At 42.6% G+C, this 23,282-nt stretch overlaps 1 protein-coding gene across 1 annotated transcript in view; it reads left to right on the plus strand.

The window, feature by feature from the left end:
- Positions 1 to 22,602: 22,602 nt before the first annotated feature.
- Positions 22,603 to 23,282, plus strand: part of REN (renin) — a 49,785-nt gene continuing 49,105 nt past the window's right edge. The window contains exon 1 of the mRNA XM_040421849.1: positions 22,603 to 22,714. Within this exon, the coding sequence (XP_040277783.1) occupies positions 22,647 to 22,714 (68 nt within the window). The 5' untranslated portion in view covers positions 22,603 to 22,646. The remainder of the gene's footprint in view (positions 22,715 to 23,282) is intronic.

The raw sequence follows: 23,282 nt of genomic DNA on the forward strand, positions 1-23,282 counted from the left end.
TAAAACCTGTCATCCAAGAGGTTATGACCGGCTCCACAAAATTCGGCCCCTCATAGACCATTTGTCATCCAGATTTGCAGATGCGTATACCCCCAATCAGAACATCTGCATAGACGAGTCCCTTATACATTTTACTGGGCGCCTTGGCATCAAACAGTACATCCCCAGCAAGCTCGCACGGTATGGGGTCAAACTGTATAAGCTCTGTGAAAGGGCCACAGGCTATACATATCGTTTTAGGGTCTATGAGGGAAAAGACTCAAAACTGGAGCCGGTCGGATGCCCTGACTACCTGGGGAGCAGTGGCAAGATTGTCTGGGACTTGGTGTCACCCTTACTCGACAAGGGGTACCACTTATACGTGGACAATTTTTACACAAGTGTGGCCCTCTTTCGGCACTTACATCTAGTCGGAATTCAATGCTGTGGCACCGCGCGACCTAGTCGCCGGGGCTTCCCCCAACGGCTCATTAATACCCGACTTGCACAGGGGGAGAGGGCTGCCTTGTGTGACCAAGAACTGCTCGCGGTGAAGTGGAGGGACAAGAGGGACGTTTACCTTCTGTCCACCATTCACGCAGACACGACAGTAGAAATTGAAAGGGCAACTGGAGTCATTGAGAAACCCCTCTCTGTCCACGACTATAACCTTCACATGGGAGGGGTGGACTTCAATGACCAGATGTTGACTCCCTATTTAGTGTCCCGCCGCACCAGACGCTGGTATAAGAAGGTGTCTGTTTATTTAATTCAATTGGCTGTCTATAATAGTTTTGTTCTCTACAGTAAGGCTGGGAGAACAGGATCCTTCCTAAAATTCCAGGAAGAGATCATTTCGGAACTCCTGTATCCAGGAGGGTCCGTGCCGCAAGTCCCTGATGTAGTGAGCCGGCTACATGCCAGACACTTCCCGAGTGTCTATCCTTTTACCCCAACTCACCGTTCCCCAAGAAAAAGATGTCGTGTCTGTAGCAGGGCTGGGATAAGGCGTGACACCACCATTTTTTGTCCTGACTGTCCTGACCAGCCTGCCCTATGCATAGTGGAGTGTTTCCGCAAGTACCACACACAGGTACACTATTAGTGTAGGGATTGCGTGACACAGGACAGGCATACAGGGGTCTTAGGGCCCTTTCACACAGAGCTGCCACAAACCTCTCCTTTCACCTGGGACAAAGTGCATAATGTACTTCACCACATCTCTGGGCGATTTGCGCTTTGCACATTGTCCCATGGGGAAGGAGAGGTTTATCCTCTAAAGGTAAAAAAATATATATCACAGGTAAGCAAAAAAGTTAATGTTCTGTTTCAAATGTTCAATAAAGTTTATAAAAGTTAATGTTCTGTTTTAAATGTTATATAAAGTTAATGTTAATAAATTTATTGCCTGTTTGCAATAAATTTATTGATACGTTTGCCGAGGCTTATGAGCTGAGGGGCGGCATTCATATGCCTTGGCAAACACTTTGTATAAAAAAAATTATAATAATTCTGGCAATGATTTATTCATCCACATCGATTGATGTGAATGGAGAAATCGGGTTTGCCAGGGCATACGAGCTGAGTAGGTTTGGATGTTGGGCGGAGCCCCTATGTCCTGGCAGACGCCTTTCCCACATTGATCGATGCGAATGAAGAAATCTGTGCCGTTCATTTTTTCTTTCAGCCCAGAGGCTGAACGGGAAAAAAAATCTCATTACCCGTATGCTCAATATAAGGAGAATAGCAGAAACTCCTAATGCTGGCCATACATGTAATGATTGTGGAGACCCTCAAATGCCAGGGCAGTACAAACACCCCACAAATGACCCCATTTTGGAAAGAAGACACCCCAAGGTATTCGCTGAGGGCATATTGAGTCCATGAAAGATTGAACTTTTTGTCCCAAGTTAGTGGAAAGGGAGACTTTGTGAGGAAAAAAAAATAAAAAATTTCTGCTAACTTGTGCCCAAAAAAATAATCTTCTATGAACTCGCCATGCCCCTCACGGAATACCTTGGGGTGTCTTCTTTCCAAAATGGGATCACATGTGGGGTATTTATACTGCCCTGGCATTTTAGGGGCCCTAAAGCTTGAGAAGAAGTTTGGAATCCAAATGCGTAAAAAATGCCCTGTGAAATCCTAAAGGTACTCATTGGAATTTGGGCCCCTTTGTGCACCTAGGCTGCAAAAAAGAGTCACGCATGTGGTATCGCCATACTCAGAAGAGGTAGGGTAATGTGTTTTGGGGTGTATTTTTACATATACCCATGCTGGGTGAGAGAAAAATCTCTGTAAATTGACAACTTTGTAGAAAAAAAAAAAGGGAAAAGTTGTCATTTACAGAGATATTTCTCACACACAGTATGGGTATATGTAAAAATACACCCCAAAACACATTGCCCTACTTCTTCTGAGTACGGCGATACCACATGTGTGACACTTTTTTGCAGCCTAGGTGCGTAAAGGGGCCGAAAGTCCAACGAGTACCATTAGGCTTTACAGGGTTGCTCACAATTTAGCCCCGCCCAAAATGCCAGAACAGTAAACACACCCACAAATGACCCCATTTGGGAAAGTAGATGCCCCAAGGTATTCACTGAGGGGCATAGTGAGTCCGTGGGAGATTTATTTATTTTTTTGCCAGAAGTTAGCAGAAATGGAAACTTTATTTATTTATTTTTTTCTCAGAAAGTGTCATTTTCCGCTAACTTGTGAAAAAAAATTAAATCATACATAAACTCACCATGCCCCTCCGCAAATACTTTGGGGTGTCTTCTTTCTAAAATGGGGTCATTTGGGGGGTATTTATACTATCCTGGCATTCTAGCACCTCAAGAATCATGACAGGTGCTCAGAAAGTCAGAGCTGCTTCAAAATGGGGAAATTCACATTTTTGTACCATAGTTTGTAAACGCTATAACTTTTGCGCAAACCAATAAATATACACTTATTGGATTTTTTTTTATCAAAGACATTTAGCACAATAAATTCTGACACAAACTTGTATAGAAATGTAATTATATTTGAACAATTTAACCAGAGAAAGTTAAAAATACACTTTTTTTTAGAAAATTGCGGTCTATTTTGATTAATATCAGAAAAACTAAAAATCTCAGCAGCAATCAAATACCACCAAAAGAAAGCTGTATTTGTGAGAAGAAAAGGAGGTAAAATTCATTTGGGTACCAAGTTGCATGACCGAGCAATAAACCGTAAAAGTTGTGAAGTTCCGATTTGTAAAAAAGGGCCTGGTCACTAGGGGGGTATAAACCTGTGGTCCTAAAGTGGTTAAATAGGCAGTTGGGCTCAGAATCTGAGTCTCTGTTTTGGGATCTGAAGCAGGGTGCTGTGCTGGAGGGTTCAGAGCCGCATGAGGGCTGTATGCTGGGAAACAGGCCCCTAAAGCCTGCTGTGGACTGCCGGGGATAAAACGGCTAGCAAGGTGACGTGTCTGTTCTATGGACTTTTCATTGTGTGAATTAACACCAAGCCTGTTATGAGTTGTTTTTCTTTTGCCTTTTGTGTGAATAAACACTGACATTTTGATTTACGAACTTGTTTTGCCTCTGTACTGCGTCTACAGAGCAAATCCTCACAAACTGTATCTACATCCTGCGAATTACATTACAGTTGTTGACGTGGTGGCCTCTACTTTGGGGCATTGTGTTTAAAGGGGCCTTTAGACTGGTTAGGTTGTCAATTTCCTAATGCTAAATGGAATAACTGCTTCTGAGCTACATGCACTGTGAATACCTTCACTTATCATTCCCATGCTTTAACACTATATCCTTGAATCTGAATTTCCATGTACCTAAAGGTTCTGGACAACTTGAGATCATTCTTAAAGTGTTATCTTATTTTTAACTTCAAAACATAGAAAGCTACAGGATGCCAACAGTGGAACTTGATTTGGTCAAAAATCTGCCGTGAAGATTGTTCAGGAGAGGAGAGAGATTGGCTGGAGATCAAGCCATCAGACAGTCGGTGTAACAGATTTGCCCATGAACAGCATTCTGCAGCTTGCTAGGTAATTTAACAGATGCAAGCTCCAGAAGCCAATTGGCGCAACATTTGTAACAGAAAACTAGTACAAAAATAATTTTAGCCCACAATAAGTTATTTATAAAAAATAAAAAAAAGAGAGCCCAAAGCCTTTAAGTCTTGTCCATAGATAAAGGAAGATTAATCATGGTGAATTACTTTACCGTAGGTGTGTAGTCCAGGGTCTGAATTAAGGGCTCAGGCACACGACCGTATGTATTTTGCAGTCCACAAAAAACAGATCCGCAAAAAATAAGGATGACGTCCGTGTGCATTCCGTATTTTACACAACAGCTGGCCCCTAATAGAACCGTCCTATCCTTATCCGTAATGCGGATGATAATATGACATGTTCTATTATTTTGCGGAATGGACATGCGGAAACGGAATGCACATGGAGTAAGCTCGTTTTTTTTTTGCGGACCCATTGAAATGAATGTTTCCGCTTATGGTCCACGCCAAAAAAACGGAACGGACACAGAAAGAAAATACGTTCGTGTGCATGAGCCCTAAAGAGGTTATTCTCTGTACACCGCTGATGCATGGAAATGAACAGTATATAGTGTGACGGAAAAATTAATCCAGCCAGCAAAGGAGGCAATATGGACAATCACAATACATTAGTAAGTGCCTTGTATTAACTTTCTCTACATGATAAATGCCACCTGCTGAAGTGAGACAACCCCTTTAAGGCTACTTTCACACCTGCGTTCAGTTGTCCACTCGTGAGCTCCGTTTGAAGGGGCTCACGAGCGGTCCTGAACGCAGCCGTCCGGCCCCAATGCATTCTCAGTGGAGGCGGATCCACTGAGAATGCATCCGCCTGCCAGCGCTCAGCCTCCGCTCCGCTCAGTGAGCGGACACCTGAACGCTGCTTGCAGCGTTCGGGTGTCCGCCTGGCCGTGCGGAGGCGAGCGGATCCGTCCAGACTTATAATGGAAGTCAATGGGGACGGATCCGCTTGAAGATGACACCATATGGCTCAATCTTCAAGCGGATCCGTTCCCCATTGACTTTCAATGTAAAGTCTGGACGGATCCGCTCAGGCTACTTTCAGACTTAGAAAATTTTCTAAGTAATAATGCAGACGGATCCGTTCTGAACGGATGCAAACGTCTGCATTATAGGAGCGGATCTGTCTGATGAAACATCAGACGGATCCGCTCCGAACGCTAGTGTGAAAGTAGCCTAAGCCTTCTCAGCAGTATTACTGTTTGGATCAAGTGACACAAATGCATTATGCTTTTTTTGGTTGTTATTCCTTGCTATATCATGGTTTGGATTATCTCTGTTGTGTGACATCACTGTACGTGTTATCACTGTGCTGTCACTTCTTTGTGCACATTATTTCACTACTATGACATCACTGTGTGCATTATTACTGCACATTATAGAGAAATAAACATAAATCAAAAGCTTTTCATGTTCTGAACTTGCTGCTAAAGGTGGTCATGGTGTAGCGGGACATCAATCCGAGTCTTGCTTTGGGGTCCCCAGGCTACTTGCTATGATGTATAGAGAAAATGTAATCCAGCACCAGATTTTGGAGTCATCAAACAGATCACTGCATGGATTCAAGGCTTGTTCATGTCCTTAGCAATAAGTGATTTGAAGGCAGAAATTGAATGCTGCGTGATGTCAATAAAAATCAGTCCTTTATTATGATAAATCGCATAAAAAATGGTCTATGATTAAGACCGCTTGTTGGTCAAACTCGTCAGATGACAGCGGGGACGTGCGTTTTTTATGCAATTTATCATAATAAAGGATTGATTTTTATTTGCAACTCGCTGGATTTCTTTTCTACCTTCAAATCGCTACTTCTTATGTCCCTGGTCATGACAATTGTAACTTAAAGGGCTGAATAAAATAATAATATAGTAAAACATTTCTTCACTATATAATACACGATGTGATGGATTAATAATGCCATAAATTACAGCAGAGCAATAACAATAATGAATCTCATATTACATTTCGCCATTTCAGCCAGTATGACCTTTACCCCCTTATGCTTAGCATCACAGCTCCTGTCCTTGTTGAGGTTTGGGAACAATTTTTGTTACGTTGATACTGAGAACCAAGCAGGGGCACAGTGTGGGAAAGTATCATGCAGCCAGTGAGAAGCAGCCCTAGCTTCTTGACATGAGGTTTAAACTCTTAAATCTTCAGTGTTCAAGACGTGATGGGAAGGAGAGGACAGAAGGGTGCAGACAGGTCTGCGAAGCGAAACGGTTTCACACAGAATGCAGGTCACAGCAAGTTGCCAGTGACTGCAATAGGAAAGTGAACTCTTCAATGTCCCTTTAAAAAAAAATCTAAATATTGTATATATAAAAAATAAAGTAGCAACCTAATTATTATTAAAGGGGGGCCCCAGCTTAATGTGAATAAAGCTTAATTACTATAAATTTAAAAAAAGTTCTACAAGTTTCTAATGTACTTAAGGTTTCAATTTCTCACAATTTTCAAGACTTGCTGTCAGAGAGAGTCAGCAAACTCTACATACAGATGTAGCAGGGGTAACACACACACTCTTAACTCAAATTTCTTAACTCATGGCGTTATCTAGAAACAAAAGCCATTGAAAAGCAATTGCTTAACGCATTTAGTTGCATTTAGTTTAGATAACATGTCTCATAAAGCATTTGTGTTAACCCTGTTACAGCCGTACCTAACACTGTTTCCAGTTGAGAAGCGGAAACCATTGTATAAAGTTTAGGCAATGCTCTGTGAGCCTTAACACTCTGGACTCACACATTGAGGATTTACTAATACTGTCTTATACAGTGTAAAACTAGGAGGTAATTGCACCAGAAAAGTGTGGTGTTTTTATCTATTTTTGACGATGGAGCAGGGGCATGTTTGCAACATTTAAGGGGTAATATATTAAAATGCAACTTTTTGCAATGTTTTGGAGCGTATGCTTGATTCGAAGACAAATTGGGGACAAATTAGCAAAATGGCATTGTTATATTTGTTGCATTCAAAGCAGTTAGACTATCTCAGACATTGATGTCATATCACTATAATATGCCATCAGTGTCAGATAGGTGTGAGTCTCCCCTCTCTGACCCGTGCCTATCTCCAGAATGGGGCCCTCAAAGTGAAAAAGAGCACAGTGTGCATGTGTGAGATCGGTAAACAGCTCTCATTGTCTGAACAAAATTAAGTTAAATGATCTGGACTGACATTCTGCTGTTTAGCCACAAGATGCCGCTGTTTCCTAAAAATCAGCTAACAGACTGCATATTTACATATTCATGAGCGGTGGTGTTATAGAGCCTGGAAAGGAAGTAAAGGATTCTCCATCTTAGGCTACTTTCACACCAGCGTTTTTACTGGATCCGTCATGGATCAGCAAAAACGCTTCCGTTCTGATAATACAACCGCATGCATTCGTTATCAATAGATCCGGTTGTATTATCTTTAACATAGCCAAGACGGATCCGTGATGAACTCCATTGAAAGTCAATGGGGGACGGATCTGTTTTCTATTGTGTCAGATTTAGACAGATCCGACTTGCTCGGCACCACATCGCGGACAGAAAAAAGCTGCTTGCAGCGTTATTCTGTCCGCGATGGGGACGAAACCAAACGGAACGAAATGCATTCTGGTGCACTCCATTTCCTTCAGTTCAGTTTTGTCCCCATTGACATTGAATGGGGACAAAACAGGAGCGTTTTCCTCTGCTATTGAGATCCTATGACGGATCTCAATAGCGGAAAGCGCAAGTGTGAAAGTAGCCTTAGAGGGAAGCTGAGAGAGACACTGAGGACAGAATCCATCAACATCTAGGTGTGGGAGCATCCTTCTGTGACCAGAGCTGCAGCCAAGTGAAGCTGATCATGTCCAAGACCCTGATCCTGTCCAGAGAAAGGAGGATTGCTTCCAGGAACACTGATGAGAGCTGAGGAGCAAAGCAACATAAACTGCAGTACTGCATGCTTGTTGGAGAAGCCTTTGTTCAATTCACAGTCACCAGCTGATGCAGAGCAGACCCGGGTCGGTAAGATCGTGCACGCACCTCATTACAGTGTTGGCGCCAAGGATTCTAGTTGCTGACACCAGGCCTCTAGTTAGTTAGTTAGGAATTCTGTGTCAGACCACAAGGATTGTCAACTGTTCATTACAAGGACTTCACAGTTAAAATTACAGTTCAAACCGGAGATCTGATAAGCTGCACCAAATACCGCTTTTACCTTCATAATCCACCAGAGGGCGCCACTCTGTGCAGCACAAGGCTATCAGCCATCTGGCTGGGTGTATGTAAATTTATTGTAGGTTGCCAGCATTTTTAGTCGTGTTTGTTACCAAGTTAAAGTAAAACACTGTTTTGGCAAAGTGGGTGTTGGAGTTTCTTTCCTTGTTCGTGACTTCGCTGGATCCCGGGGAGCCCACCCCGGTACATGGCTTAAACATGAATTGCATACTCTACATTCATTGTTATGGGACTTCCGAAAATAGCCAAGAGAGTGGCCACTCATGCATGGCTGCTTTCTGTTCTCTTCAGGGGCCACATTCTGCAGATAGGAGTGGGTCACAGAGGTGGCACATCCTAGTAATATGCCATGAATGCCTGAGATGGTCCAACCCTTTTAATACCTATGGATGTTACAGTCTAAAATCTAATGTTTATCACAAAGGCTCCATCAGTTTGTACTCCACCAGGGGATTAGAGTACATGTGGCTAGTTTTGTAAAATCTGGCTGAAACGTAGCTTTGCCCACAAAACATCTGTTCGCTACTTAGTTAATGCAAAAATGCTGGGCATGGCTTAAACTTCCCTAAAAATGGTTCAAATATGTCATAAAATTGGCACTAACGTCTACTCTATTGACAAAACAGGCAATATCACTCCGACACAGTGCACTTGATATATTACCATAGTTTGCAACAATCCCAGCATTTTGTGTTTGCCAATGCTTGTACAGATGTTTTGCTGATAGAGTTAAATTTTTAGCCATATCTATCACTTGCAATATTTTGAAATGACATAAAAAAGGTGTAAGTTTACTGCAGTCCACTGGTGACGTCAAAATTGATGGCATCATTTCAAGATATAGGGCTCCAAATTAAAAACTGGCAGGAAACATTTCTCAGATTTGGTGCAACAAAAATTACACAGCTGACACTCCAAAAAATTGACTCCAAATATTATAGTCAATTACCCCCAAAGTCTAGACAAGCTAAAACTGTGGCAAATTTATCACAGTGGCTGATGCTGGATGAAAAATGTGTTGCACCTATAGACTATATAGTCAAACTTTACACCACCTATAAGTTGATTTACTTTACACAAGAATCGTTTGACAAAATTTGGGTGTTTTTTTTTTTTTTTTTGTGCATCTTAAGCCATGACCTTTTTATGGCAATCAACATCCCTTCCTGTTTGTCATATGAGTCAGAAAAAGCCTCTAAATATGTATAGTACACTTAAGCAAATGTGTCACAGATTTTTTTTCCCTTTCTGCCAGTTATAAACAGATAGTGAGATATCTTTTATTTTTTTCTAATCGGTTTTAGTTTTATGATTGCAGATCATTTTTATGCTATTTCCTGCACATGATTATGGGGGCTGCCATATTGCCTGACCTCACTGACTTCTATGGGAGAGTTTTCTATGCATGTTCTGTGACCTGTGATGAGGTCAGGAGAAACTAGATAAGATGTGACCATCTCCTATTGTGAACGATGGATCCTGTGTTTTTTGTATATAGAGGAGCTGTCATTCTAATCCTGCCTGTAATGATAAGGAGATAACTGCAGTAAAGTCATCTGTATAGATCACGAAGTAACGCCTATTATTAAGCTTAGTGGCCAGTGCGAAAACTGAAGGATTTTATGTTTTGTTTTGTCTTTAAATAAAAACATTGAGATATTGACACGGAAAATGAAATAATAAGATATATAGTTTGGAGGGCACTCAGTTATCTGATGTTGCACAGAATCATCCAATACGTGATCATGCTTATATCATTTATTCTAAAATTAACAAATAGAAAATCAATATAAAACCAATATAAAATATAGAAAAATGCATAAAAAATGCATATAATGTGGACTCTATCTGAATGCAACTATAGCAAAAAGGAAATCAGTATAGCATGATTGTATCTCAAAATTATGATGGTTGGATATTCGATGAGTAAAACACTTCAATTGATATTTAACCGGCTGATAATAGTGGTGATTGATGAATAAATGTCCAATATTATACATATGACACCTTTTGTAAAGTTTGTAGTTCCACTATTATATACACTCACCTAAAGAATTATTAGGAACACCTGTTCTATTTCTCATTAATGCAATTATCTAGTCAACCAATCACATGGCAGTTGCTTCAATGCTTTTAGGGGTGTGGTCCTGGTGAAGACAATCTCCTGAACTCCAAACTGAATGTCAGAATGGGAAAGAAAGGTGATTTAAGCAATTTTGAGCGTGGCATGGTTGTTGGTGCCAGACGGGTCGGTCTGAGTATTTCACAATCTGCTCAGTTACTGGGATTTTCACGCACAACTATTTCTAGGGTTTACAAAGAATGGTGTGAAAAGGGAAAAACATTCAGTATGCGGAGGTCCTGTGGGCAAAAATGCCTTGTGGATGCTAAAGGTCAGAGGAGAATGGGCTTCAAGCTGATAGAAGAGCAACTTTGACTGAAAAAACCACTCGTTACAACCGAGGTATGCAGCAAAGCATTTGTGAAGCCACAACACGCACAACCTTGAGGCGGATGGGCTACAACAGCAGAAGACCCCACCGGGCACCACTCATCTCCACTACAAATAGGAAAAAGAGGCTACAATTTGCACGAGCTCACCAAAATTGGACTGTTGAAGACTGGAAAAATGTTGCCTGGTCTGATGAGTCTCGATTTCTGTTGAGACAGTCAAATGGTAGAGTTTGGCGTAAACAGAATGAGAACATGTATCCATCCTCTGATGGCTACTTCCAGCAGGATAATGCACCATGTCACAAAGCTCGAATCATTTCAAATTGGTTTCTTGAACATGACAATGAGTTCACTGTACTAAAATGGCCCCCACAGTCACCAGATCTCAACCCAATAGAGCATCTTTGGGATGTGGTGGAACGGGAGCTTCATGCCCTGGATGTGCATCCCTCAAATCTCCATCAACTGCAAGATGCTATCCTATCAATATGGGCCAACATTTCTAAAGAATGCTATCAGCACCTTGTTGAATCAATGCCACGTAGAATTAAGGCAGTTCTGAAGGCAAAAGGGGGTCCAACACCGTATTAGTATGGTGTTCCTAATAATTCTTTAGGTGAGTGTATATGGATACTGTATCAGAGATAATTACTGTCTCCTCTGTAAATAAATGTCCAATTTAGCTCTTATGACACCTTTTAGAATTTAAAGTTCCACTGATATAAGTATCAAAACTGTGTTAATTGTAACGGTCACGTTCACACACACAGGGGGAGGGATAGTGACCACTGCACTCCACCCTCACCCCTGGCCCTGCCTACTTGCCTCACGAGTCCTGATGACAGGGGACAACTGGACGACAGTCCCTAACTTAGGATACGTGCAGGGAAGACAGACAAGACAAAATACGGAACATGAATGGACCGGGTCAGAACCAAGAGAGCTACGCAGTATAAAGGGTTAAGCAAAGAATGGTCAGGAGAAGCTGGGGTCAAATACCAGGAGAGCAGAGAAGTACAAGAGGAGTCCAAAGAGAGTAGTCAGGTGGGAGCCGAGGTCACAATACCAGGACGGATCCGCAGTACAGGAGGAGCAGGCAAAGGATCGTCAGGGAACGGAATCAGGTGAGTCTTCAGTAGTCCAACAAATAGCCAGGAACCTAGAAATTAACAGGCAACCTGTGACAAGCAGGCTGCCTGTATTTATAGTGGGGAGTGAGGGTCATGTGACGTGGCCAGCGTCACATGACCGACAGACCAACCAGTTGAGCACCGAGTGATCAGCTCGGCGCTCAAGGCAGACTTAAGAGCAGGGAGTCACCCAGCAGTAAAGCCACCCTGGGAATGAGGTCAAACACAGATCCTCATTCCCAAAGCTAAGCAACAGGTCTGCGGGTAATGGGGGACCGAGTGCACCTTCGGAACCCCGTTACAGTACCCCCCCTTTTACGAGGGGCCACCGGACCCAAGACTTCAGGCGATGGCTTTTCAGGGTGTTCTAAATAAAATTTACGAACCAGTCTAGGAGTATGAACCTCCCTGGCAGGTACCCAAGATCTCTCTTCAAGTCCATACCCCTTCCAGTGAATCAGGTACTGCAAGGAATTACGCACCTTCCTGACATCCACTATTTTACACACGACATACTCGACAGCATCATTAACAAGAACCGGCGGAGGCGAGGCTTTCGATGGTACTACCGGTTCAAAATATTTTTTAAGTAGAGATTTATGGAACACATTATGAATGTGGAATGACTCGGGCAGCTCCAACCTAAATGATACCGGGTTAATCACCTCCGTGATCTTATATGGTCCAATAAAACGAGGAGCAAATTTTCTAGAAGCTACCTTGAGAGATAGATTCTTGGAGGACAACCATACTTTATCCCCAACCTGAAAGTTCACCCCCCTTGAACGTCTCCTATCGGCCTTGAGTTTTTGAGAACTTTGAGCCTTTTCTAGGTTCGATTGAACCCGGGCCCAGACTGTGCACAGTTCGGAGGAGAATTTATCAGCTTCAGGGTTAGAGGAGGAGACGGACGACCCAGAATGAAAACGGGGATGAAAACCATGGTTACAAAAGAAAGGGGAGACCCCAGCAGAAGAATTGACACGGTTATTCAAAGCAAATTCAGCCAACGGAAGGAATTTGACCCATAATTGCTGGTAATCAGCAACATACAACCTCAGGAATTGTTCCACAGACTGATTAAGGCGTTCAGTCTGCCCATTACTCTCAGGATGGTAGGCGGAAGAAAAAGACAACAAAATTTTACATCTTTGACAGAAGGCCCTCCAGAATTTGGACACAATCTGCACACCCCTGTCAGAAACAATATTTTCCAGGATGCCATGTAAACGAACAATCTCTCTCACAAAAATAGACGCCAGGGTTTTAGCATTCGGAAGTTTAGACAGGGGAATGAAATGAACCATCTTGCTAAACCTATCGACCACTACCCAAACCACAGTCTTACCCTCCGCCAGCGGTAGGTCAGTTATAAAGTCCATCAAGATATGGGACCAGGGTCTACTGGGAATGGGTAGGGGTCATAGGTTACCAGCAGGGCGAGTCCTAGGTGTCTTAGACCTGGCACAAACCTCACAGGCTGACACGTAGGACTTGACATCCCTGGTCAGAGTGGGCCACCAATAAGATATAGAAACCAGATCCTTAGTGCCCTCAACACCCGGATGTCCACAAAAGGCAGAATCGTGACACTCACCCAACAGCTGGAGACGAAATTGTACGGGGACAAACAACTTATCTGTTGGGGTGGATGCTGTGGCCAGATGTTGTTCAGCCTTAATGCGAGCCGAGAAATCCTGGGTTAGAGCCGCTAAGAAGATGTTTGCTGGTAGGATGGATTCAGGCGGCGTCTCAGTGGGTTGAAAAGCATGGAAGCTCCGAGATAATGCGTCTGCCTTCACATTTTTACTTCCCGGCCTGAACGTAATGGAGAAATCAAAACGGGTAAAAAACAGAGCCCATCGGGCTTGTCGGGGATTCAACCTCTTAGCCGACTCGAGAAACATTAGGTTTTTATGATCAGTGACAACAGTTACTCGATGCCTTGCCCCCTCCAAAAAATGCCTCCACTCCTCAAATGCCCATTTAATAGCCAGCAGCTCCCTATTCCCTACGTCGTAGTTTCTCTCCGTGGGAGAGAATTTCCTAGAGAAGAAGGCACACGGTCTCAGGTTAGTGAGGGTAGCAGGACCTTGTGAAAGGACTGCTCCTGCGCCGTCCTCGGACGCATCCACCTCCACAATAAAGGGTCTCTCCTGATCAGGCTGAATCAGAATGGGAGCGCTACTAAATGCCTTTTTTAATGTTTCAAATGAAGAAATGGCCTTGGTAGACCAATTCTCCAAATCCGCCCCTTTCTTAGTAAGGTCGGTCAATGGCTTAGCAATTACAGAAAAATTCATGATAAATTTACGGTAGTAATTAGCGAAACCCAAAAACCGTTGTAAAGCCTTTAAGGATGAATGCCTTACCCATTCCTTAATTGCTAAAACCTTACCAGGATCCATCTTAAAGGCGTGAGGAGTCAAAACGTGCCCTAGAAACAGTATCTCCTGTACACCAAAGACACATTTCTCTTGCTTAGCGGATAGCTGGTTCTCCCGCAACACCTCTAATACTTGTTTGACATGAGACACATGAGATTCGAAATCAGGAGAGAATATCAAAATGTCGTCCAGATAGACAATAATAAATTTACCTAAGAACTCCCTAAGAATATAGTTCATTAAGTTTTGGAACACAGCTGGGGCATTGCTGAGTCCAAAAGGCATCACCTGATATTTAAAGTGTCCTATCGGAGTATTGAATGCTGTCTTCCATTCATCTCCCTCCTTGATTCGGATTAGATTGTATGCACCTTTCAGGTCAATCTTGGAAAACCAGGTTGCCCCCAAAACCTGGTTAAAGAAATCCGGAATCAATGGGAGAGAGTATCTATTTTGGACAGTGATTTTATTTAATCTCCGGTAATCAATACAAGGCCTAAGACCACCATCCTTCTTTTTAACAAAGAAAAACCTTGCTCCCATAGGAGAGACTGAAGGTCTAATATGCCCTTTAGCAAGGCTCTCCTTAATATAATCTTCCATAGCCTTGCGTTCGGGCCCTGAAAGATTATAAATTCGCCCTTTAGGAAATTCGGCACCCTCTATTAGCTCTATGGCGCAATCATAAGGTCTATGGGGGGGTTGAACCTCTGGAGTAGGGGACGAGAACACATATGAATATTCTTTAATAACAGAGGGTAATGTATTAGACCTTACTGAAACCCCAGCCTGGACCACGGACAAGCATGAGTCACACTTAGGTCCCCATTTCACCAACTCTCCTTTGGACCAATCAATTGTGGGGTTATGTAAACGGAGCCAAGGCAACCCTAGTACCACCTCAACCGGTAGGTTGTCCAGGACTAGAAGAGAACATCTCTCAGAGTGGCACACACTCACGGTTAGAGAAATTTCAGAGGTACATGACCTCACCATACCACCAATCAGGGGAGTAGCATCAATAGCCATGACATGGATAGGTGTAGGTAAAGCAAACATTGGAATACCCAATTTACTAGCAAACTCAAAGTCAATAAAGCTGGCTGCTGAACCGGAATCAATAAAGGCCTTACCCGGCCACTTATTAACCCCCAGAGAAATTGTTATGGGTACCAAAAGCTTACATTTAGAAAAATCAGGGTGTACCTGGTCTTTAGGTTGTCTTGCCTTAGGAGACTTGTCAGAGAGGACCCTTTTAGGACACTTGTTGATCCAATGGCCAGGATCTCCACAGTAGAAGCACTCTCCGCGTCTGCGACGAAGATTACCCCGGGTCATGCCAACCTGCATGGGTTCCTCGGTGGAGACCTCAGTGTTGTCCCTGGAAAAGGCCTCTGGCTGGACCACCATCTGAGAACAGAACTGTTGTTCTTGTCGTCTCTCTCTAACTCGTCTGTCAAGTCGGACAACTAGGGTCATCATCTCCTCTAAGGTCTCAGGAATTTGATAATTGACTAATAGATCTTTTAAATTATCAGATAGACCAGACCTAAACTGACTCTTCAGGGCTGGTTCATTCCATCTTGAGGGGACACACCACCGTCTGAATTGGGTGCAATACTCCTCCGCAGGGAGATGGCCCTGAACCAGTGCCCTAAGAGCCATCTCGGCTACCAGGGCCCTGTCTGGTTCGTCATAGAGGGTACCCAGGGCCTGAAAAAACCCCTCCACAGAAGTTAGACAATTGGCCCCAGGAGGTAACGAAAATGCCCAGTCCTGGGGATCACCCTGTAGTAGAGAAATAATAATCCCCACGCATTGGCTCTCGGGACCGGAGGACACGGGGCGCAAACGGAAGTAGAGTTTGCAACTCTCCTTAAAGGAGAGAAACCTCTTCCGATCTCCAGAAAAGGGTTCTGGGAGCTTGATCTGGGGTTCAAAATGTGGACTGGAGGGCAGAGGAGTGGAAGAACCTTGCCCTAACTCAAAAGAACGGAGTTTCCCTCCTAGCTCCTGCACCATCTGTGTCAAGTTAGAGACATGGTCAGTCAGGGTAGTAAGAGGATTCATGATACAGTGGTTATTGGGCCTGTTAATCTGTAACGGTCACGTCCACACACACACACAGGGGGAGGGATAGTGACCACTGCGCTCCACCCTCACCCCTGGCCCTGCCTACTTGCCTCACGAGTCCTGATGACAGGGGACAACTGGACGACAGTCCCTAACTTAGGATACGTGCAGGGAAGACAGACAAGACAAAATACGGAACATGAACGGACCGGGTCAGAACCAAGAGAGCTACGCAGTACAAAGGGTTAAGCAAAGAATGGTCATGAGAAGCCTGGGTCAAATACCAGGAGAGCAGAGAAGTACAAGAGGAGTCCTAAGAGAGTAGTCAGGTGGGAGCCGAGGTCACAATACCAGGACGGATGCGCAGTACAGGAGGAGCAGGCAAAGGATCGTCAGGGAACGGAATCAGGTGAGTTTTCAGTAGTCCAACAAATAGCCAGGAACCTAGAAATTAACAGGCAACCTGTGACTAGCAGGCTGCCTGTATTTATAGTGGGGAGTGAGGGTCATGTGACGTGGCCAGCGTCACATGACCGACAGACCAACCAGTTGAGTACCGAGTGATCAGCTCGGCGCTCAAAGCAGACTTAGGAGCAGGGAGTCACCCAGCAGTAAAGCCGCCCTGGGAATGAGGTGAGACGTTCTCACAGCTCTGTTTCTCCACCCCTGTGATGAAGTCTTTACTTTCTGTTTCCTTCCTCCCAGCTGTTCCTCCTACGGTTGATTTCCCTGCCTTTAAATCACCCCTCCTCCTATTGTAGGGCGTGGATTATATTTCTCATTTCAGTTGTAGCTCTTGCTTGAGTATCTTCACTTGTAGCTTTCAGTTCACTGGACCTGTGTTCTGCTGCAGCAAGCACTCCGGATATTGCCAGCTGTCCTTGGATCCATCTTCTCTGCGGCTGCAGCACCTTAAGCTAAGTGTGCAGACATTGTTGTGTACCTGGTTATTTTCTGACTGGATCTGAGGTGGCCACGGTTCCCTCCATATACTGAGCAGGGCACCGGTGGCCGTGCCCCTTCCACTATTGTAGGGGTTACAGTGGTCATCAGTCTTAGGTACGCGGGCATGCCTCGTTCCGCCATTTGGATCCGGGCATGGGCTTTAGCAGCATAGGGAGAGCTTTGAGGGTCTGACATGGGTCACCCTTTATCCTCCCTAGTTTGGGTCCGGTCAGTAGCTCTTTTTACTGTGTATACTCTTGTTGCTCACATACAGCCGTGACAGCAGCAGGTCTGCGGGTAATGGGGGACCGGGTGCACCTTCGGAACCCCGTTACATTAATTATGTCTCCTCTATGACGATAACATAGTATGGTTTATATATTCATAACAAATGTTGATCACTATGCAGCAGTTGTAACACCTTGGCGGTTTACGTTACCGATCCTTGTAGTTATAGACCGCCTCGGCTGCCGGGGTAGAGCTGTATTGGAATGGCCGCTGACCCTAGCCAACTTTACTTCTCTGGCGTCCCACGTGGCCTTCCACGTGTTCGGGAGTTGTGGCTTTGATCAGCCGCGGAGAGCCAGCGTACATGCACCTTGGCGTGAGTACTTAACCCCAGGAAACCAGCGTGGGCATAGTTGGTATAAATTGCTCCTCTTCCGCAGAGGTAGTTAATTATATAAAGGCAAAAGTTCGATCCCAACAATGTGGAAGACTGCAGTCAATTGATAGCTGCTCTCGTGTTCTGTCATGAACTCCACTGAAAGTCAATGGGAGATGGATCCGTTTTCTATTGTGCCAGATTGTGTCAGAGAAAACAAATCTGTCCCCATTGACTTACATTGTGTGCCAGGACAGATCCGTTTGGCTCAGTTTCATCAAGCGGACAGCAAAATGCTGCAGGCAGCGTTTTGGTGTCCGCTTCCAGAGCAGAATGGAGACTGATCGGATGCAAACTGATGCATTCTGAGCGGATTCTTTTCCATTCAGAATGCATTAGGGCAAAACTGATCCGTTTTGGACCGCTTGTGAAAGCCCATGGCGGATCTCACAAACGGAAAGCCAAAACGCCAGTGTAAAAGTAGCCTAAGTGGTCATTCACCTTAATGTCCCACATAGCAGTCAAAATAAAACATAAATATACCATACACACAACTGTGGATTTAGTGGAGCTTCTAATTTAAATAGTTTGAATGCAATGAACTGCTGTACAAGTTTATCAAAACATAATAAAAAAAATCGAAATCACAAAAAAAGACACAAACCCTGCCACACAAAAAACGCACCTGCATTATAGTGCTTTTTTAATGCGTTTCTTGCATTTACGCTACTTATAGGTAGCTAGAGGGATTTCCCTAATCCTATTCATAATTTAATACATATTAAGGTGTCACTCTATAAAATAATTCATGATCACGAATTTTGAACATGATGATCATAATTTCCTAATGGGAAAAGAGTCATTCCTCAAATAATGGCATATAAGTTCTTCAAATACCCCTACAAGTATCTAGGTAGTTCTATATACTTAATATAAGCATATTATGATATTATTCCTCCTCTATCCTTTTTTCTTTTTACTTTTTCATTTGTATTTTTTTCTTTTTTCTTTTTTCTATCTTTCCTTCTTTTTCAGATGCTTTTTCGACATATGGAAATACTAACTGAAATGGAGAGGGAGAAAGAAGAAAGAGGGGATGGGGGCCTACCCAGGAGGGGAGATCAAAGTGCTGGTAAAACAGCCGGACTTCGATGTCCCGTCCCAGATTGGCACACATCCCAGATCTACAAGAAACCGATTCTTTAGTGTACGTTTCGTTCTTCCTATATATTGTTTGTGGCATGGGCATTTCAATATGTATATTACATCGGTTGAGTCGCAGGTGAGATGATCTTTAATCTTAAAATGGCAAGTATTGTGTATTGATCGTATTTCCGTGTTTTTTTAGGAAAATTGGTAATTTTGCAATTACTGCATCTACCGCATCTATGAAAGCCTTTTAAAGATAACCCATTGGATTTTGTCCCACATATTTTTCTTTTTATGGTTGGTGCAATTTTTAAACCCAGGTTTGGAGCTTTAGTATATGTTATTTGGGGAGTAGTAGTTAATATAGATCCTATAACTTTATCTTTTAAAACGTGGTGCCAATGTTTATTGATTATTTTCTCAATCACCCTATATTGTGCATTAAAGGGTAAAATAGTACGAAAATTGTCACTGTTTTTTTTTTCGTTTTTAGTGGTCATAAAAAAACTCTCTCTGTTCATAGCTTTAACTTTTTCCGAAGATATATCAACTACCTTATAGGGGTAATTTTTTGCTATAAACCGTTGTTTTACTTCTATAGCCTCATACTTGAACTGTTCGTTATTTGTACAATTACGTTTGATTCTCCAGAATTGACTAGTTGGAATATTCATGAGCCACCTAGGAAGGTGACAGCTTAAATATTGAATATAACTATTTTTCATAACTGGTTTATGGTATGTGCTACATATCAATTTATGGTTATCAATTTTAATAATTAGGTCTAGGAACTCAACTTGTGTTTTACTTATATTAGCTGTAAAACTGAGATTTCTCTTATTAACATTAATTTCTTGAAGGAAGGTGTTTAAATTGTCCTCTGTATCTTGCCAAATAAAAATAAATTAAATAAAAAATAATTTCATCAATCTAACGACGCCAGAGTACCAGACTGGTCCCCAGCCTAGACCAAACCACATCCTCCTCCCACTGGGCCATGAAGAGGTTGGCATAGCTGGGGAAAAATCTAGTACCGATGGCTGTTCCCCTTTCCTGAACATAAAATTCAGATTCATATGTAAAATAATTAAGAGTGAGTATATATTCAACCACTTCTAATATAAATGCAATTTAATCCTTATGTAATGAACTATTTGTTTCAAATTGTTTTTTCAGAGCTTCCATACCCATATTGTGTTCTATAATCGTATACAATGAATTGATATCCATTGTACCGAGAAACCAATAGTCCTGAAATTCTAGTTTTTCTACTATTGATATAATGTCTGTTGAATCTTTTACGTATGATAGTATTTGTTTAACAACAGGTTGCAATATTTTATCTATATATAGTGATAAGTTTGAGGTCACAGAGCCAATACGGGAGATAATGGGTCTTCTGGGGGGGTTATTGCAATTTTTATGTATTTTGGGAATACAATAAAAGACCGGTAGTCTTTTTTGAGTCCCAACCATATATTTATTTTCTCGTTCTAGAAGAATTCCTTTATTGAGTCCCCTATTACAATTGTGTGCCAGGACAGATCCGTTTGGCTCAGTTTCCTCAAGCGGACAGCAAAATGCTGCAGGCAGCGTTTTGGTGTCCGCCTCCAGAGCAGAATGGAGACTGATCGGATGCAAACTGATGCATTCTGAGCGGATTCTTTTCCATTCAGAATGCATTAGGGCAAAACTGATCAGTTTTGGACCGCTTGTGAAAGCCCATGGCGGATCTCACAAACGGAAAGCCAATATTGGATTAATTCTTTATGATATTCATTAGTGGGTTCATATTTTAATTTGTGGATTGATTTAATAATTGTCATGTAAATAAAATAACCACCCACATTTTTTTAAATTATGTTTAACATAAAAACATGATTTAAACAATAGGTAATTTTCTAACTAATAAATGTGGTGTAAGGCATGTATGCAAAATTTTTGTTGAAAATTGCTTCAGATAAACTCATGCTACGGAGTTAAATTTTATGATTTACTGGTAAAGTACTTTTTGGACTATCTTTGGGCGTATTTTCTAGACTATAAGACGCATTCCAGGTTTAAAGAATAGAAAATTAGAAAAAAATATATTTTCTACTTATTAAACCTTCCATGGTGGTTTAATGAAATGAAGGGGTCAAGGTCACTAACTTTACACTCTGCTGCATGCACAGCTGATGTATAGATGTGCACACACAGCTCTGCTGTATATACACCTGACAAACACAGCCATACTACACAGCTGACATCTACATACACACACCACTGCTGCATGCACTCCTGACAAACACAGTTTTGCAACAGAGGTGACATATACTGTATACATACACACAGCTCTATGGAATATATACCTAACAAACACAGCCTGTATATATACACACACAGCACTGCTACACACACCCTAACACAGTCTACTACATAGCTGACACAGCTAGTTTCACATCTGTGGAAGAGTCTTTAGCAGGGCTGTTCTGGTACAGAACAGCTTGCTGGAGTTCTCTTGATCCGGATACTTTGCCCGATACTGCTGTCTGCCCGCTGGACCCCATTAACTATAGATCTGGCAAAGTTTTGCTGCCTGCACTGCCCTCAGACATGTTTTATGAATTAGCACAAACTCTGTCTGCTCTGACCTCGGCCTGTGCCTAAGTACTGTTTTACCTTATTGCTCGGTGCTCTACATTGGTGTCTCTGATCCCCCTGGGTCAGCTGTCAACCACATCGTAACTACTCCTGGAGGTAGTGGCATGGTGGCTCCCCAGCAGCAAAGTCCAGATCCTTATATAAGGGTTAAAGAGTGATTACCAGGGGACTGCCAGGATAACGCCCTTAGGTTTAGCCCAAAGTCAAACCGGTTGGTTGACACACCCATGGACTGTTACAATAAACACTAATAGTACTGTACTGTGCCTGTTGAACACTGAAGCTGATCAGCAGAGGTGCAAGGAATCAGACCCTCACCAATATGTTATTGATGGCCTATCCTAAAACCCGGAAGTCTTGGAAAAAATATTTCAATGTAAATGATGTCTTACTGTTGTTTGTATATAAGTTTGCTTCAAATATGATTTTGATAGTGTTCCATCACAGAAATATCAATCTGATTTATATGCTTTTAATTAAAAATATCTTTTACATCAAACTGATGACGTTTGTCACTTCTGCTATGTTTGCTTGCGTACTGTATTGATAATGACAATGATTAATAGGGCTACTGGGGCTTCCCTCAACCTTTGGCTGCTTGGTTGCAATTTCCATTTCCTCTCCTACCATTTGAATCTCTTTGTGTGTTTTCCCACGGGGGTGATATTTTGACGTATGTTTTAATGGTGGGTAAAGACCTTAGATTGGATAAACAGCAGGAACAGTCAGATCCCACCAATCCCATGCAATTAGTTAAAACCATTCACTCGTATATAAGAGAGCAGTGTGGACAAGAAAATTCAAAGAGGTTAGATAGAAATAGATAGATAGATGTGACCGGTTAGTGCAGACTGAAGGATAGTTAGAAAAACCTAGTGAGATACAAAGAAAAGCAACCACGATTAATAGCACAGCCAGAAGAGAGAGCACAGAAACTCAAGAAGAAGAAGGAAAATATACAGCTAGAAACCAGCGTGAGATATCCAAGTGTCTCAAGAAAATTCCTGGAAGACCAATGCCAGCAATTGCCATGAGAGTATTCTTATTTGCTTTCTTCGTGGTATCCTGTGATGGACTCAGAAGGTAAGCCCATTTTTAAATGTTATAGTTTCTTTTTTTTTCTGGTTTCTTGTTGATTTGGATGCTACTGTCCTGCAAATTATGAAAAAAAGTGATATCTAATGCTCTGTTCACAAGGGGCAAGGGGTATTATGCCATACGCTCTAGAGTTCTGGCTTCAGTAGGTGGCAATAGATCCAACTTTTGGACTTTCTTGTGCAAAAAGTTTGTGACATTTTGCATATTCACTCCAGTTTTGAAAAGTTGGGTGGAAAAGTTGCCATAGTTAGCCTGTTGAGATGATTTAAAGTAATTGTCCAGCCTTTACTAAGTGATTGCTTATCATCAGGATAGGTCATCACTAGCTGACTGGTTTCAGTGCAAGCAGCGCTGTAGTACCACTCTCCCTCCACTAAATGGTTAATGTTGCTCTATAGTTCTAGCGTGGACTTCTGGCAACCACAGAACAGCTGATGGGCAGGGGTGTGGGATATCAGACCCTGCCGATCAGCCAGCGGAGACCTATCTTGAAGAAAGGCCATCACTTAGTAAAGGCTGGACAACCCCTTTAAGCCAGATTTTTAAAAGTTAC

The sequence above is a fragment of the Bufo bufo genome, chromosome 3 (genome assembly GCF_905171765.1).
Source record: "Bufo bufo chromosome 3, aBufBuf1.1, whole genome shotgun sequence".
Taxonomy (NCBI): Eukaryota; Metazoa; Chordata; class Amphibia; order Anura; family Bufonidae; genus Bufo; species Bufo bufo.